Genomic DNA, 16,600 nt, shown 5'->3' on the forward strand with positions numbered 1-16,600 from the left:
TTGAGTGAGAAGTGTTTCTGAAAATTGACCCACACTACAATCTCAAATCGTGGATGTACTCTCTCTCAAGTATAGTTTTCTCCTTCCTTGCTTCTTGTGAGTCGACCCAGGTCACTTTAAGGTCCCTTGTTCTCATATTCTCTGCTATACTCAACAGAAGACAGACAGACTGTTGTTTTAGGTTTTTTAAATCGGTGACTTTTTTTTCTATTGAAAGCTTTTCTGGCTCTGTCTGTCTTAAGGTGATAGGGTTTTTTAATGAAGAAAAATAACTCTTTTTGTAGTGATTATAGAACTGATGCAGGTAGCTGAATACTTTTATTTATATGGCTATCAAGGACAAGGGCGTTATCCACTTACATGTATAGCCTTCTGCATAATTTGCTTGAAAATAAATGCCACCGATTTCGTAGAGGCTACTGCCTGGGCATCCTTTGGATGTGGTTTTAGTGGGTCAGCAGTAGGAAGTTCCCTTTCTTTTTCCCAAACTCCTATTTTGCTGATTCCCCTTTGGAATCTTATAGAATTGCTGTTTCTCTAGCACTTGATTTGCAAATAGAGCATACATATCGCTCTATGTTCATTCCTACCTAGCAGATGAAATACATTTTTCTTTCTGGATTTGGCTGTGGCATTGACTGGGTCATATCTTTATATGGGTCATATCATTAATTTAAGGTCTTTGATGCTTACTCTAACTCCGATGGTGTTTTTACAGATCCCCTCTCCTTGAAGTACCTTGGTGCAATAAGAACTGTCAAAATGTTGTCCCTTCCCATGCCGAATTGCACGGTCCTCACCGTACCTCAGAAAAAGGAGCAAATGTAAAGATGTCTTCTCCCTGAATTTGATTTCGTTTTAATGACTGTTCTGCTCAGATCTCTCTTCCTCAGGTTTCTGGCAAGTCATGGAAACTTATAACCAGGTTGTAATTCCTGGAAAAAAATTAGTAGGTTTTCAATGAAATCACCTGCAAGCTGTTTAATTATATTTGCTTTAAGTGTTTTGCTTTTGTAATTTCTTGCTGCTCTGTGGGCCTGGGTGTAATGCACGGCCCTTCCCTGTGATGCTGCCTCGTCTTGGGTGTCAGCTCTAAATTGTTCTCCTCTGTCAAAATAATAGGATTCACACACTCACACCCTTCTCTGGTGTCAGTAACGTCAGCTTCTGTCTCTTATTTATCCTGTTATTATTAAAGTCCCCCTTTTTAGACACTGTACATTTATTTTTCTTCAAAATGTAACATTTTCCTCCCATCATAATGCAAGCGACTTAAAAATTTTCAAAGGCTCTTTCAGCAAAGCTGGGAATTAGATTCTTGTGGAGTCCATAAAAAATTGAAGGCTTCGTGTATTAACATACGTTGATTTATTCATAGCGTTTCATTACAAATAAGCGAGGATCCCTTAGTATCAGGAAAGGTTAGGAGAGCAGTGGAGCACGTTATATTATATTGACAGCTCAGTTGAAACTGAGCTGCCTTCGGATTGAATTTGGAACGCAGGGAAGGAATTGGCTGGTAAATAAGTCATGAGTTTTACTTGCAAGTGTCTGTGTATCAACAGGGTTGCCACGGGTAAGTGTAATGGAGCTCGAGCAGAATTTCAAAGGTGTGCTTTCAGCTTGGATTCCTCTAAAGGTGTGTTAGCACCAGCAGCGGGTGTATTCATGAACGGCTCTCCAAGTCTGTAACCCTGCTGGCTTATTCTCTCAGGTGAAAACCAGGCATGGTACCACATGTAAACCTGCAAACTGATGCTAAAAATGGGGAGGGAAATTATATCAGAAGCTGGCTTACTAGCTCAGAGAAGAGAAGGCTTTTGTCTAAAGCCTTGATATTTATTTCATTTAAACATACCATTTCATTTCAACCTTTCTTTTTGGCGTATTCTCTTTAGCCCAGCAAAATACTTCCAAAACCTTTGTTATCAGTAAAAGGCTCCCATTGTTTTCAGTGGTCTTTTGAGAGGACCATTTGCCAGAAGGAAAAAATACGTGATGGAAAATGTATCCGTGTTTGCACCGAAAGTTTTCGTATGCTGTGGGGGATTGTGTGGGAAATTCTAATGACAATTCTGCAGGTCGTGCTGTGCGCTCTGGTTTGGCTGCAGAAGTTCTGAGACTCGGAACAAAAAGCAATTCTTTGTGTCTTTTGTTGTAAATCAGCCCATGCTGAGGTTTTAGTGGAGAGGAGAAATTAGTTTTTTCCTAAGTAAAGCCTTGGAAAAATTGTCATGTTTGTTTGCCAGCATCCAAATACGGAACCACTCACTAGAGACACTGAAATAATATCTGTCCCTATACTTTCAATGTCTAGTCTCGAGAGGAGGCAAACAGGGGAGCGGGGGAAGGCCAGCTGCAGAAGGCCCCTTATCACCTTACTTTCCTTGTTCTTCATTTGCAGATTACATACAAGGCCGTTGGGTCTCTGGATCCCAGTGCTGACCTGTCCAGCCAAAGAGGGAAAGTCTTCAAACTAAGGAATGAAACACATCACCTCTTTGTAGGATTATACCCAGGGACTACGTATTCATTCACCATCAAAGCCAGCACAGTCAAGGGCTTTGGGCCACCCATCACAACACGGATTGCAACTAAGATTTCAGGTACTGCTTTGGAGAAGAAAAATAAAGAGCTTTCTAGGGCTTTGTTCCTTAGACCCCCAGCTGATGCATAGAGCAATAAAAAGGTATTCAGGTTAGTGTCTCTTTCACGGGTTTCACAGGGCAAGTTTTTGAAATGGCCACAAGTCCAGTATCTGTGTTTGTTCTGGTTAGAGATGCAGTGGATATCTTAAATATCTATGAATATCTTTGTGGAGCATTTAAATGTGAACCTTCGTTAGTTCTACAAATGAGCTATCCCTGCAATAATTGTTAGTATTTTCTGTGTCGCTGGGGAAGATCCTTTGATAATGTGGCTTTTATTTTCAGATTGCACCAAAATGGATGTAATGAAGTAATTGAATTAATAGTGCAAGTAGACTAAAAATAAAGGAGGAAAGCTGTTTTAATGTTTTTTTTCTAAGTAAGGACAGAGGGAGGGCTTGAGATAGGCAGACACGTGTATGAATGGCACTAAAATTGGGAGGCATTGCAAAGAGAAGGTGCATGTGTCTCTAGAAAAAAATAAAAAAGGAAATTTAGGCAAGCTATCAGAAAAAAAGATGGATAAAGGGAGGGTAGAGATGATATTGGGCAGACATATATAGACTTCAATTTTAATATGTCATTGATAGCACTAAAATAGGTTGTCTAACACAGTCTGAAACTGTCATTTTTTTTAATACCTAAGCTGTTTCCTCTGTAACGGCAAAATAAACATTTGGGATATTCAGGACACTTGTAATGCTTGAAATTATGGCTGGATGCCATAGAAAGAGCACACAACAGCGCATATTCTCCATTGCGCTATTTCCAAATTGGTTAATAAATATAAGTTGTTAGCAGTAGGTGAATCTTAAGTAGTAAATCTTAAGGAAGTAAAATGTGTCTGTTCCCTCCACTAACGGTGAGCTGGGTTTGAACCCTGAACACTTAGCGCAAAAGCCTGTGTCTCGACCGCTCGAAGTAAGGCCGTTAAGTGTCGCGGCAGCTCCACGGCCGTTAGGGTCTGTGCGGCTCTGCTGCGGAGGGGAGGCACGGCAGGCACTCTACTCACGTGTGACCAGAGACGTAAAACAGCACAGTAATGGCAGTGCTTTTTCCCTCTGATTCAGTTTCTTTGCATTTTATTATTCAATGAGTGCTCGAATTGTGTCAGAAGCCTGCACGATTATTCACTGTATGCACACTGGGCTTGGTGCATCGTCTTTTTTCTTCCGTCTTCCAAGCTATCAGGTTCACCCACAGGTAGGCACAGACCGCACGCAGGCATTAGGGTAGTCTCTGGCATTAGATTATCTCATTGCATGGTCAATCCTATACATGTAATTTGGAAATTACTGTTAAACTTACTTTAAGAGGCAGTCCCAAGGTTAGTGGGGAGTTGTTTTTTTGTGTTGACTGGAACGTCCTGGTAAGCTTATGTATTTTAAAATTAAAAGACATCTTGCTGTAGCAATGTGTGAGTGTATATGTTTATATATGGGTGGACACATTTCCGTATGTTTTAAGCACAATTAAACGTCAGAATTCCTAAGGACTAATCTTTGGGCAGGACTGGGATCTTGCAAAATAGGCATTAAATTGCTCAGCAGTGCTTGCTATTCTAGAGAGATCACTGCCAATTGTAGTTTTGTTGAGGTACTACACAACTGTTCTCTGTTGACTATACAAGAAAAGACTGTATCTTATTTCAGTGTCTTGTTACTAATACAGCTCTGATCGCTAAATTACACTCAATACCACTTGCGAGTCCTGACAAGATCTATGTTTTTTGTGTTTACTTCTTAACTATATGGTGCCTGAAAGTAAGATCGTAAGTTCTGTGTGGCAGGTGCAGTCTCTTACACAGAAGACAGCTAAGCAGGTCCCAGTGCACAGCCAGCAGGAGGCATCCGAGCTAGCTACCGTATCAGAAACAGTTTGGTGGCACCAGTGCAGCACTGCAGCTAGGCTAGAAGAAGCTGCTTCACAGCAGGGTGATGGAGCCAGCAAAGGCAGAGCCCGGCCTGTTTCTGGTGTTTCTTGTGTCCAAACTAGCCCTGCAACGTTTTTGTGGCACTGTGTTGTGCTGTAGCACCATCGCCTCTGGCCATAGCGGGTGCTGAATGATTCTTGCTGTGGCATCTCCAGCAGCTGTGGTGATCTCGGGTACAGAAGACCACTGGTGGCATGCATCTTATTTAAATGTCTCATTCTGTTTCCCCGTGATGCAGAGCAACTTTTTCAGAGAAATCCTTGTTAAGGAATTGGCATTCATTCTGAATTCATTGCCAGCTTATTGACAGGGAATTCAGTAGCCGAGCTGGTAATAGAAACCACCATTCTTGACAGTTTTCAGGCATTTAGATAAAAATCCTGATTGTAAACAGGATTACAGCAGAAATCACTGTGAGAGGATTAAATTGGGGACCCCCACAACGCAGCTTGTCCTTGCGAGTTACAGGTGAACTATTTGTGTGAATTCTTCTGTTTGCTTTAAACTTTAAAGATATTTCAATTAAACTTGCATCTTTGGAAGAAATTTGATGCTGCTTTGATCTTGTGACCTCTTCAGTTCTTCCACGGTAAAAATTGTCCCAAACAGATGTCTGGTACTGGGGAAGGAAGCAGTAACATAATAAGTAAAATATATTTCCTAAGGAAAGCTATCCTACTGTCAAAGCAGAAGTAGAAGTTAGACTTTGGCTAAGTGTGAATATTGAGCGGTTTTCAGTATCGCTTTGGGGAACATGCCAGCGAAGCGATGGGGACACCATGGCTGGGTACTGCCTGAGCACACCATTGCAAGCCGTGCAGCTGCCTGTTGATTCAGCACCACTAAAGCACTGGGGTAAAATGTCATGGGTTTGAGTGCTAAAATAACCTGGCTAATTTGTGATCCGCTCTTTTCATCTTCCGTCCTTCATAACACACCCTCCAGCTAATCAAGGAGACACAGCTTAAGACTGTGTATTAAAAGCTCTAAGATGTGGGAGGTCTGATCCAATGACCAGGACAGTGAACAATAGCCGTTTTCCTGGGTGCTATTCTTTGTTGCCACTGATTCGCTCATCCTAAGTGATCTTTTATATTGTCCATGCAATTTTCTTTCTTCACCTTCAAAACTGAAGAAATGATCCTATCTGAAAGGATTACTAAGTCTTCAAAATTCAAGACAGGATTTTCAAAGCCAGCTTGAAGATATGGGTGTTCAATTCCTGTTTAATTTTAATAGGAGAAGAGTTACAAATATTTAAGCAGTTTTGACAGTTTTGGTCATAATGTTGAGATGTTTCATTTCAGAAATGTTAAACGGCCTCCCAAGTATGTTAATATTACGTTGCCATCACTACCAAAGGCAATAACTGGTGTATAACTAACATGTTGCCCTTTGTTCTGCTGTAGCACCGTCGATGCCAGAATACGACACAGACTCCCCCCTGAATGAGACTGACACCACCATCACTGTGATGCTGAAGCCCGCTCAGTCCCGGGGAGCACCTGTCAGGTAGGGGTTTGGTCTTTTCACAGTTCTCCCCTCTCCTTCCTCCCCAGGCTTCACTCACGCCTCTCTCATTCTCGTCTGATAACGTAGCTGCTGAAAGCAAATGCCGACTAAAAGGCCAACTCTGCTGTTGATTCTGCCTTTCACAGTCTCCTTTTATAAACGCCTCAACCTACTTGCCTCCCGCTGTTAACCTCCGTGAAGGATTACTGATAGCGTTGCACGGGGTTATTCCCCTTTCAGCACCGCTTCAGGCGCCTCTGCAGCGCTGGAGTTTCAGTGCATCCAGCTGTGTACCGTGGCGCTGTGAATTGGGCATCGCCGCGCAAAGGTGGAGGAGGCTTCAGGCCTCCGTCTCCCACCCTCTCTTCCGTGGTGGACAAGGCCTTTTTGTAACTATCGCATGAATGCCTGAACTATCTTTAACGCTTGTGGATGTGTGTGTTCAGATTCTGGATCTAACCACACTCCTCACATCTTTGTTATAATCCAGCTATTGCTCCTGGGCTGGTTGTGGAGTGAAGTAGTGAACTGGTTCAGAAAAGGTAAACTCTGGCTTAGCAAGGCTTCACCAGTTGTAGGCAAGCACAGTTTCCACTGGTGGAGTAGGTGATTTAGAGACAGGGAGCTGCACAGGCTCCTGTGGAATAGAGCAAGGACCTTGCAGAAAATACTCCTGGCTGTCCCTGAGCTGGGTCCTGTTCTTAATGATGAGATGCTGAAATCATAGAATCGTTTAGGTTGGAAAAGAGCTCCAAGATCATCAAGTCCAGCCATAAACCTAACACTGCCAGGTCCCACTAAACCATGTCCCCGCTGTGCCACTCCCTGACTCTGGAAACACGACTTACAGAGGTCTGTATTGCTTTGCTCTCTTCTGCCTAAGGGAATTTGTACGTGGTGAAAGGCACCAGCACAGACAAACTTCCATTCTGAGCCAGCGCTGCCTTGTCTGCCGCTGGCAGAAGGACCAGTTGGCCATTCATCCTGCCAGACCCCTCAGCTGAGAGCAGGAGTTAGAACCACTTACAATAAAAACACCGGGAACTGCTCTGCAGGGGTATCCAGCAGCCGTTACCTCCCTGTAGGCTCTTCAGGCTTCTAGCTCCAGTTTTCAATAAGAGACTTCTGAAATTTTTCCTATGGGTGGTATTTTAAAAACCCCGTAGTCCCTTCTTTCATACTTGGGTTTCTGTGTCCCACTGGCAGGTTCTCAGTGCTTTGGAAGGATGTCCCACTAAGTATTCAGGAGCAAATTGTTCCGATGTATGCTGCTTGATTTAATGAAATATCCTGTACCAGTTGGTGGTCCACCCTGTGTCACAGCTTCCCCCCCAGACTGCATTGATACCCTCAAGCAAAAAATCTGCTCTTTAAGACATAGCACCATCCCTTTTCAAGTTTTTCTGAGCAATGTATTTTAAAGTTTCCCTTTCAATATCTGGTACTCCATATGAGCGAATATAGGAGCCTATTTTCTGAGTCCTTTAGGGATGTTTTTCTGATGGAAAAGAGCAGTAAAATCACACAGCTCTGTTTTGTTTTATTTCTTTATATGGGGGAACATTCCTGTATCTCGTTTTACCACCTGCTGTCTTAAGATTGTTGTAGTTTTGTCTTTTTATTGAAAAGCCTTGTGATTTTTCTTGGAGTCAATTTACTGTAGTTTAGCTGTAATCAGTAAATAATGTTTTTTCCAGCAGAAGTGTCTGTTATAAAAAAATGGAGGAGAGGTTTATAAATTTTTGGTCTGGTTTCTTTAATTGCATTGCAGTCTACTATACACACATTTGCAGAGTGCAATATTTACATGCTACATCAAAGTGAATAAGATTACTTCCTATTATGAGCCCATTTCATTGACTTAGACACGTATGAAAACTAGAATGGGCGGCGGGGCGGGGGGTCTTGGGGAGAATTTTAGCTTTTCATTAACTGTGTCAGCCTCAGAATGTGTGAATACCTGTCTCTGTATAATCATACAGATGTGCTTGGTCTAGCCTCAACAAATCCAGTTATTTCAACCTTAGATTTTCCCAGGCTCTTCCCTTTTCTTTAAGTCTGTTCTGCACGCTCCAGTTCATGTAAATTCTCTCAAAATACCGTACCCAAAAGCAGGTAGCACTCCCTCGGAGGCCTCAACAGCACTCATTAGATTAGAAGAACAACATACTGTGAACTGCTTGTGATGCTCTCAACGCACTCGAATGAGGTGCTTTTTCCTCCTAAATGTTTTTTTTATATCCAAGCTGAGAAACAATAGATCCTTTTTGTTGCTGGTGTCTGGTTGGTGGTTCTACCTTTTGTGTGTGTTTTATTTCTCCTTCACCAGTATCATCTTTTCCATTCACCTCTATTAAAAATTATAAAATTGATTTTCAAAATGCTTTAAAATTCTGATACAAACTTAAATGACTTGCAGCCCCTCTTAGTCTGATGCCATCCCCTGTTCAGTTACCCAAGGCATTAGTGAAAACACAGATTCGAGACAAATGACTGTGAGAAATCTCCATGCACAACAGCGAGCCGGTGCGGAGGTTGCTGGAGGGGATCCCGCATGATGCAGCATGCTGGTAGGATGCCTGTTCTCCTGGCCTCCCTCGTAGACATGACCATGATTTCCTAGATCCCTTCCCCTTTGCACGCTGACCTTTCATATCCTAGCTTGCCTCAGATGGTTCTTAAAAGGGTCTTGAAAGTAGTCTGAAATAGATTTTCCTCATATCTTCTCATAAAACCTCTGATATTCAGATCTTTCACGGTGCAGGAATAGGTCAACCCCTCATCTCATCAACCTGACAGTTCTCAGGCAGCCAGTGGCGGCTCTGCAGTGCCCTGGGTTTTTATCACAGTCCTCCCAAACTGTGAAGATGAAAAAAAAAAAATGACTGTACAGTAATTATTCTTAATACTTCCTCTTATATGCTGGGGATGGTGAGTTGGAGTGCGTGTGGGAGTGTGACTGGAAACTAGTATCTATACATAAGATATGTGACTTTGTCTCGTGTTATTTCATTCTGCTGTAGGCTGTGCAGCATACAGATGGAGTATGGTCTGCAAGATCATTTTTAGAGTAATATAGTAGAATATTTCAAGTAAGATTCATTGTATTTCCATTCATCTGAAATGCAAGTACACCAAATCCAAAGTCACTTTCAACATTAAGACATTTCTGATGTTCCCCAGCGCTCCTGATAAATAACTTAAATGAGGTTGTTTATAAAACTAATGATCATGAACTCAGCATTGTTAACGATCTACAGATAATAATGAAGACACTTTCATATGAACTAATAGAAATAATATAAACGTAGATATTCTTTTGTCTATTTTGTCCTATCGCCAAAAGAAAGATGAAGCATCGCAAGCATAAATAGTCTCCCGTGTGGCACAGGCATTTCATTCTTGCCTTTATTTTCCATGGTATAACCTGCAGAGCTTGACTCCACATTGCCCTTTAAAAATAAGTTTTAGGTGTTCTTATATCAATCTAAAGCCCGTGAATGGTGCTGTGATTGATTTGCTGAAGACTGACATTCATCTATAATAGATTCAGAAGAGGAAAGAAGAATGCAAGTGTTCCCAATCTTTACTCCTCAACCCTTTCCTGAAAATCTCCAATGTGATTTTGAGGATAATTCTGCCTTTGAATCTGTTATTGTCAGGAAGACTGAGTCAGTCCTTCATAGATTATTCACATATGACATCTTTAGTCCTCTACTTGAGAATTTATATCCCATTCACTGCTTGAAAATACCACTGTGAGGGATTTTGTCTACGTGACATGTCCACTGGGCTGTTTTCTGTGCGTTGGATATTTGAAAGTCCATCTGGTTTATTAACATGCAGTTGGTTCTATCAATCTACCTATACTGTTATTATGGAGAATGTCAAATTTCCACAGCATGTATTAGTTTTGAGGATTTCAGAGTTCAAGTAAATGCTCCCCTTAGGTGTGATTGCCTTGTCAATATGCTGCTCTGCCTATTGGAGCCGCAGGACAGTGTAGAAGGACGTTAGAGAAGAGTCTGCAATTATTTTGGGGGGTTTCAGACAATGGAGAACTTTTTTTTTTGGAGAAAGATGGATTTAATCTCCTTATCTTCCTGCCGTTCTATGAGGCATATCAGTAAATAGTCTGTGATGTTCTTTTGTGTGTCTGCCAGCGCGCAGGTACAGGACGATCTTTAGGCACCTGACCCCTGTACCGTGCTAAAGAACAGCATGATTAGAACAAAGGCATTCAGTGTTTGCGCTTGCCTTTATGCATATATCTATAGATATATATATTTGTGTATGCGGTGTAAGTAGCTTGTGTAAGTGATATTCAGGTAGGAGTTATTTATTGTGTATGTGTGCAATGGTCAGATACTTGTGATCATTTTGATGGCGAGGAAGGATGGGTTAGTTTATTAATGTACATCTTAAAGGAAGTAAATTTAAATAGGAGAATGGGAGTTTAAATATTTTTGTTGGATTTGAAGTATGGAGCAAAGGTGAAACAAATATTTTCATACCATCAGCCAGCCAGTAGAAGTCCATTTATATGGACCAAGCCCCAGGTTACTCTTGGGTATTATCATCTGATTCTTGGTCTCCCACGCATGAAATAAAGGAAATGTTTTTGGTCTACATGATGCTAAAGAAATTCAGAGAAAATTCTTGTAGTGCTATTTAACAGAACACCTAAGAACAGTGGGTTTTTTCTGGTTTTGTGCTCAAGCTATTCTCCAAGCAAACAATCCCGTATGGTGTATCTGTGTACCTATGTATTCCTATGTATAGTAACAAATGAGAGTTTCCTGCGCGAAGGGGAGTGGTATTGCTTCCATTTTATGTTGGAGAACTGAGGCTTTGACGAGATAAAATTTGCCTTCCATTTCAGTCTGCAACAAAGTAGAAATTGAGAATCTCTGGAGCCAAAGGCTGTAACCTTGATCTCCACATAATTCTCTCTTTTCTCGTGATTTCAGTCATTGCCTGTTCATCCTGAGCTTACCCTTCCTATATCCCTCTCACTGGCATCCTTATTTTGATTTTGTTTTTAAAGCTCAGTATTCTTTCTGTCCTTATGAAGGAGTAGTTTGCAAGCCTAGTGACCTTGTTTCTGAGGAAGAAAGAGACAAGAAGCTATAAACTCGCAATATTTGCTAGGGTTTTTGTTTGTTTTACAGATGGCGGCTTTAGTGTATTGATCTCCATAGCTATACAGAGAGCAATGCGGTACCACTCGCTGCTTTGCAACTTCTTAGTGGTATCACATGAGCTTGCCTCAGGCATTTATGTTGATAATTAATTCATTAATGCCAAGAAAGGGTGGCATTAAAACTCCCATGCAGCATACCTTGTGCTTGAAAATAAAGACTGGAGTCAAGGATCAGCAGAACAATAAAAAAGGTTCTAATGTGGAAAGCTATGGGGAACATAACGAATTATCATGCCCTTGGTAATTCTGAAAGTTCAGTTGCTTTGATAGGCATGTTATAAATACCTGGAAAATAAAACTCCTGGCCTGCTTTTTCTAAACTCGTATTCAAATGTATGCATCACGTGATTCGGTTGATTGAATACAGGGCAAACAGTCATCACATTAGATCTTTTAATTTTGTAGCATCTAATGAGGAATGAGATTATCAATCTAGGCTTCTGATATTATAAGCCTCATTATCTGTATTAATTAACATCTCCTATAGTATACCTCAGGGACATTGTTCTGAAATCATTCAAGCTCGGTTTGTCCTGCATGGCATTCTGCCTTTAATTTAGGCAAGAGTTTGAAGGTAAATGAGAGAATTTCTTTCCTCTTAGAGATAAAGTGGATCTGCTTTTTCTTTATGTGTGAATGTGAGAGAATGAAAATGAGAATTTGGGTGAAAAGCATTGAATAATGGCAGCTGCGTGGATCAGCATGGTGTTTATTACACCAAAGAGGAACAGAATAGAGTTGCACAGTAAGCATTTGCAGGCTTGACCTCGTCAGCGTGCCCAAGCCCCGGTGAGCTGACCCCAGAGCACAGCAAGCCTGAGCGTACACTTCCATTTCAGCTGGAGTCATTGAAAGGTGGGTTTAGATCATCCATGATGACTTCAGTCGTACCTGAAGTTAATCTGGATCTTAGAAGTGCTGTGCCTACTGTATCGGAAGGGATGTATAACGGAGATACAGGGATGCATCGGCTTGCAAGGTGACGACCATAGGTATCAGGAAGGCATATTTAGTCTTTTATGTAGCATGACATTATTATTTGAATGGGGTGTTTCAACATTTTTTTAGTTCCCCCTGAAGAGTCAGATGTTGGCCCTAAGAAGTGAGGATAAAGGGGCATTTTGGGTCAATTGTCTCATCTGGTACAGGAAATGCATGTTCTTACTGGATGAGCATACTGTTCATCTGAGAATACTGTCCCTTAAAAGGACAGACATAAAACTGCCTCTGCCCTTTTATCAGCCATCGGAACCATAGCTGTTCTGAGCCGGGATGACCTGCTGTGTCTTACTAACCATTCCACAGAGAACTTTGGCATTAGACAGAAATGGGAGAGGAAAGCCATAAAATTTGTGTGTATTTTAACAATCAAATGACACATAGAGCCAATTCTTTTGTGTCAAGCGGCATTTTATTAGCTCTACAGTGAAGCTTTTACTAACACTTTTTAGTTTTATGAAGGCTTGAGAATACTGGGAGTGGGGCAGTGAATGTTTTTGCATAAATCTGTTATGCTGTCCACGTAAACTGTCAGATTAAATTCCAGCAATCGAAAGGTTAATGAAGTCTGAATTTAAAGCTGAGCATCACAAACTGATGTCCATTTTCTCACATCAAGCTGTCAGGCAGTAAGAGGAGGGAACAGGAGAAAATACCCATGGTTGCCAGTTTGAAGGTTTCTTTTTCCAAGACATTTCTTTGCTTCACAGCTCCCAGAGCCAATATTCCCTCTCCTTGTTGTCTCAGAATAAAAGGATAACGGCAAACCGCGTAAAAGATTTTACAAATTAGAAACTCTGAATTTCTTGAGGCATACGGCCAAGCCTCCTTTTGCCTGTGAGAGCGCTTGGCCCAGGCCCTTTGACGGGACGAACTGAGCCTGACCACAGCTATTCAGGGTCAGAGCAGCCCACAGAAAGGAGTCTGGCTCTTTTTGCGGACCACAGAGGATGATTTACCTAATTGAAGCAGCTCCTTAAGGTACTTAAAATGAGATGGGATGAGTCTGGGCGTAAGTCCCTGGCAAATGGCCACCCCTCAGAAGCGATGCACAAGCGTTACCCAGCCAGCAGTCCCCCTACCAGGAGAGATGATGACGAGTTCAGAGGGCAGGTGGGCTCTTGTCTGTTGTGTGTGGCAGGCAATGTTTGTGCTAGCAGGTGCCCCTCAATGCATCTATAATAACACAAAAACGCAATAAAAGGGACAATGACTAAGCTCTGCTTTGCTGTTGCAGACTAAGGCATTTCAGGATTTAATTATACTACAGGTATATAAATTCCGGAAACGTGTTAATGCTCCCGTGATTAAAATTATAGAGGGCCTAATTGAAAAAGCATAAACCGAATTGAAGAATTCCTAATTATAGTTTGCTTTGAGGTGTTAATTTCCTCCATAATGAATGCATAATTTCTTGGAACTTGAAAAGGGGGCTGCTGCACCAGTGCGTGGGCTGCAGATGGAATGAAGGGATTATCATAAATGCAGCCAGACAATTCAGAAGAATAAACCTCTGCAGCCATGATGCTATTCTGCCTCTCTGTAATTTCAGTTCTCCTTGCACAGCGTTTTTCCAAAGCAAAAAGGCAGAGCTAGGAGATGGTGAGGGATTTGCTTACTGTGCAAAAGGAAGTGGAACTAGGACTGGTTTAATTAAAAGTGGTCATGGTGCGAAAGAGGAAGGCAAAGAGAAAGGCAGAGAGCGCAGTATTTTTGGTGGAAAGGTCAAACAGCAAACCAGAAGAGGAGGCAATGCCAACCTTGCCCACCTTGACAGATCCCTAAGTCACTGCAGGAGCTGATGTTGATGCAGGTTAATTTTTTTTCTGCCAAAGGACGCACCCTATATTTCATGTTTTCTCTTGCTTCAGAAACATGCTTCAGTTTGAAGGGAGTTGGTGAAGTACAGGGTTATCACATACAACCTGATGTTTAAATCTGCCCTATTCCCTCTATGATGGAGGTAAGAGGGCTTTACAGGTGATGACAGACGTCTGTGAATTGATGTAGGGAAGTCCTTGCCCTTGGGACTTTCTTTCTCCCCTTTCTCTATCCTCAATTTTCCTTTGTTCCGGGCACGAGATACTGTAGTGAAAGTACCACTTAAGACCTCTCCCTGCTGTCAGAAGCATGATCACTTTGCACTTTCTGAAAGCACTGTGTCCAGAAAAGGTGGAAAGAATCCGGCTGATACTCCTGCAGCTTCAGGTGCTGAAAATCTATATCATCCTTACCCAGGAGAGCTCATGTTTTCTATTGTACACTGACGCTATAACTGGGAGCAGACTCTTCTCTGGCCGTATGGGTCTTGTCTAGTAATGAAGCTTCTCCTGAGGTTAGAAACATCGCAGGATCCCCCTATTTGTCTTCTATTTTTCTTAGCCTTTTAGTTTAAAAAAAAACCACACACACACAAAATGAAGAAAAATATTTTTCTAGTGTTCTCTGTTGAGAAAGAGATTAGATCCTTATGTGTGGGTTTTTCCTCCAGAGTCTGGTAGCTATGGTTGTGGATAAGGGACAGAAAGCTTTAAGTACAGACTAGAGTATTTCTGCATCCAAATGGACCTAATTTCATGGAAGCCATTGGAAATACCCAAATCATTTCTGACTGAGAATATGTGCAAATATACCCATCCCCTTGTCCAAGGCACCACTTTTATGAAGGGCATGGCAGGAGGTACTGAACAGTCCCAGTAAGGGTGTGTCATAGTTTGTCCTCATCCTGCAGCTTCCTCAAGATCTACTTTGGCCCTTCTTGTCCTTGAAACTTCCTTCTGGTCTTAAGCCAGCGATCACTGAGGATGACGACAAGACCTCGGTCAGCGATGCCTGTTTAATGCTAAGTGACATTAACAAAAAGGGGTTGGGGTTTTTTTTGTAGATCAAACAGATGGCAGGTGGCTCAGGAGGGAAAAAACACCTCCAAAGCCACTAACATTAGCTCGCGTTGCAGCGAAAGCTGTATCTGTCTGCGCTCATTATCTTTAATCTGCCAGCACAAAATAACATTGAACTGGCGAGATAGGGACTGGGCATGTTCCACTGGGGAACAGCAGCTATTATGTCTAATCTGTGTTGCAAGCCAGGTCAGGCTTATGGAGATGGTTGAGATAATGGAACACAGAGCTTTAAAATGCCCTCTGGTTATTTTTTTTTTCTTTCTTTTTTTTTTTAAAGTTTTATTTCCACGAAGATTAAACTGAGAGAATTTAAAGCATTTAAAAGAATGATGCATATACAATACGATAAAATAGATGCAGTAGTGGTGTTCTGGTGGTCTGGGGCTGGAAAGGAGGTAATTTTGTGAGTATAGATGGCATCTTTTATTAGACCAAATGATGCAGCTGGGAAAAATGGGCTTTTAAGTACACAAATCCTTCTTTTGGTCAGTAAATACTGACTGTCAATAAAGTTGTCTTTTTGACAACTACTCAATTTTGTGCGTGTTACCACGTTTCTGTTCGCTGTGCACAGACACCGCCACGGTGATTGGATTCGGAACTATAGGGGAATATTTGCACCTTTAGATTTCTTTCAGTAGCTGTCCTTCCTTGCAAAGACATGGCCATAGTCTCTCAGAGAAGAGTAACGGGGAGTGGAACATTATGAGGTTGGAAGCGCTGATTTTAATATACGTGTCTGTGCGTAGGTAACGCACGTATGCGCACACAGAGGTACGTGGAGGCGCACACACGCACGCAGCCGTTGATTTAAATCGTCGTTATACCTGCTTTTTAGCACAACATTGTTACTGGCGTTCGTGGAAGTTTGACGAGCTGTTGTGATTTTGTGTGGTGCAGTTTTAAGAGAGAGACAGTCTCCAGAACACGTCTCCTTCCCAGTGCCGTCTGCTCCTCCTTCGGCTCTGCAGGTCACATCTCAAGTGATGCCCAGAAGTAGCGCTTTTTTTTCTCTTTTAAATTTTGCCTTTTTGAAAGAATTCATAAGATTAGCGTGTGTTCAGGCGGGAAACTCCAGATTGCATTAGAAAGGACATATTGGCTGGTGGGTGGAAGTAGGAATATTGGACAAGAGTGTGGGGATTTGTTTACATACAACTGCTACTGTGTGGTACCGGGCACGTCCTACGTGCCGCCGTCTGTACAGCTGCAGTGGGGGGGTAATTACGTGCTTACCTCGGAGGTCTGTAGGGTCTGAGGCCGTGTGATGTTACATCTGATATTATGTTATCACTGATTTTACCAAAAATCCTCCCAAAACCCAACTGAAACTGAAAAAGACCAAACGGCAACAAAGAAACAAACAACCCCACCACCTCCAACAGAAAAAAAGGCTATTTTC

The 16,600-nt window shown here is 41.9% G+C and overlaps 1 protein-coding gene across 3 annotated transcripts in view; it reads left to right on the forward strand.

Annotated features, from left to right (window-relative positions):
- Positions 1–16,600, forward strand: part of PTPRT (protein tyrosine phosphatase receptor type T) — a 475,775-nt gene that overhangs the window by 349,589 nt on the left and 109,586 nt on the right. For all 3 annotated transcript variants that reach the window (XM_075108692.1, XM_075108691.1, XM_075108690.1), the window contains exons 10-11: positions 2,405–2,606; positions 5,991–6,093. In XM_075108692.1, coding sequence (XP_074964793.1) covers positions 2,405–2,606; positions 5,991–6,093 — 305 coding nt within the window. The remainder of the gene's footprint in view (positions 1–2,404; positions 2,607–5,990; positions 6,094–16,600) is intronic.

This window comes from Phalacrocorax aristotelis, chromosome 13, assembly GCF_949628215.1.
Source record: "Phalacrocorax aristotelis chromosome 13, bGulAri2.1, whole genome shotgun sequence".
NCBI lineage: Eukaryota > Metazoa > Chordata > Aves > Suliformes > Phalacrocoracidae > Phalacrocorax > Phalacrocorax aristotelis.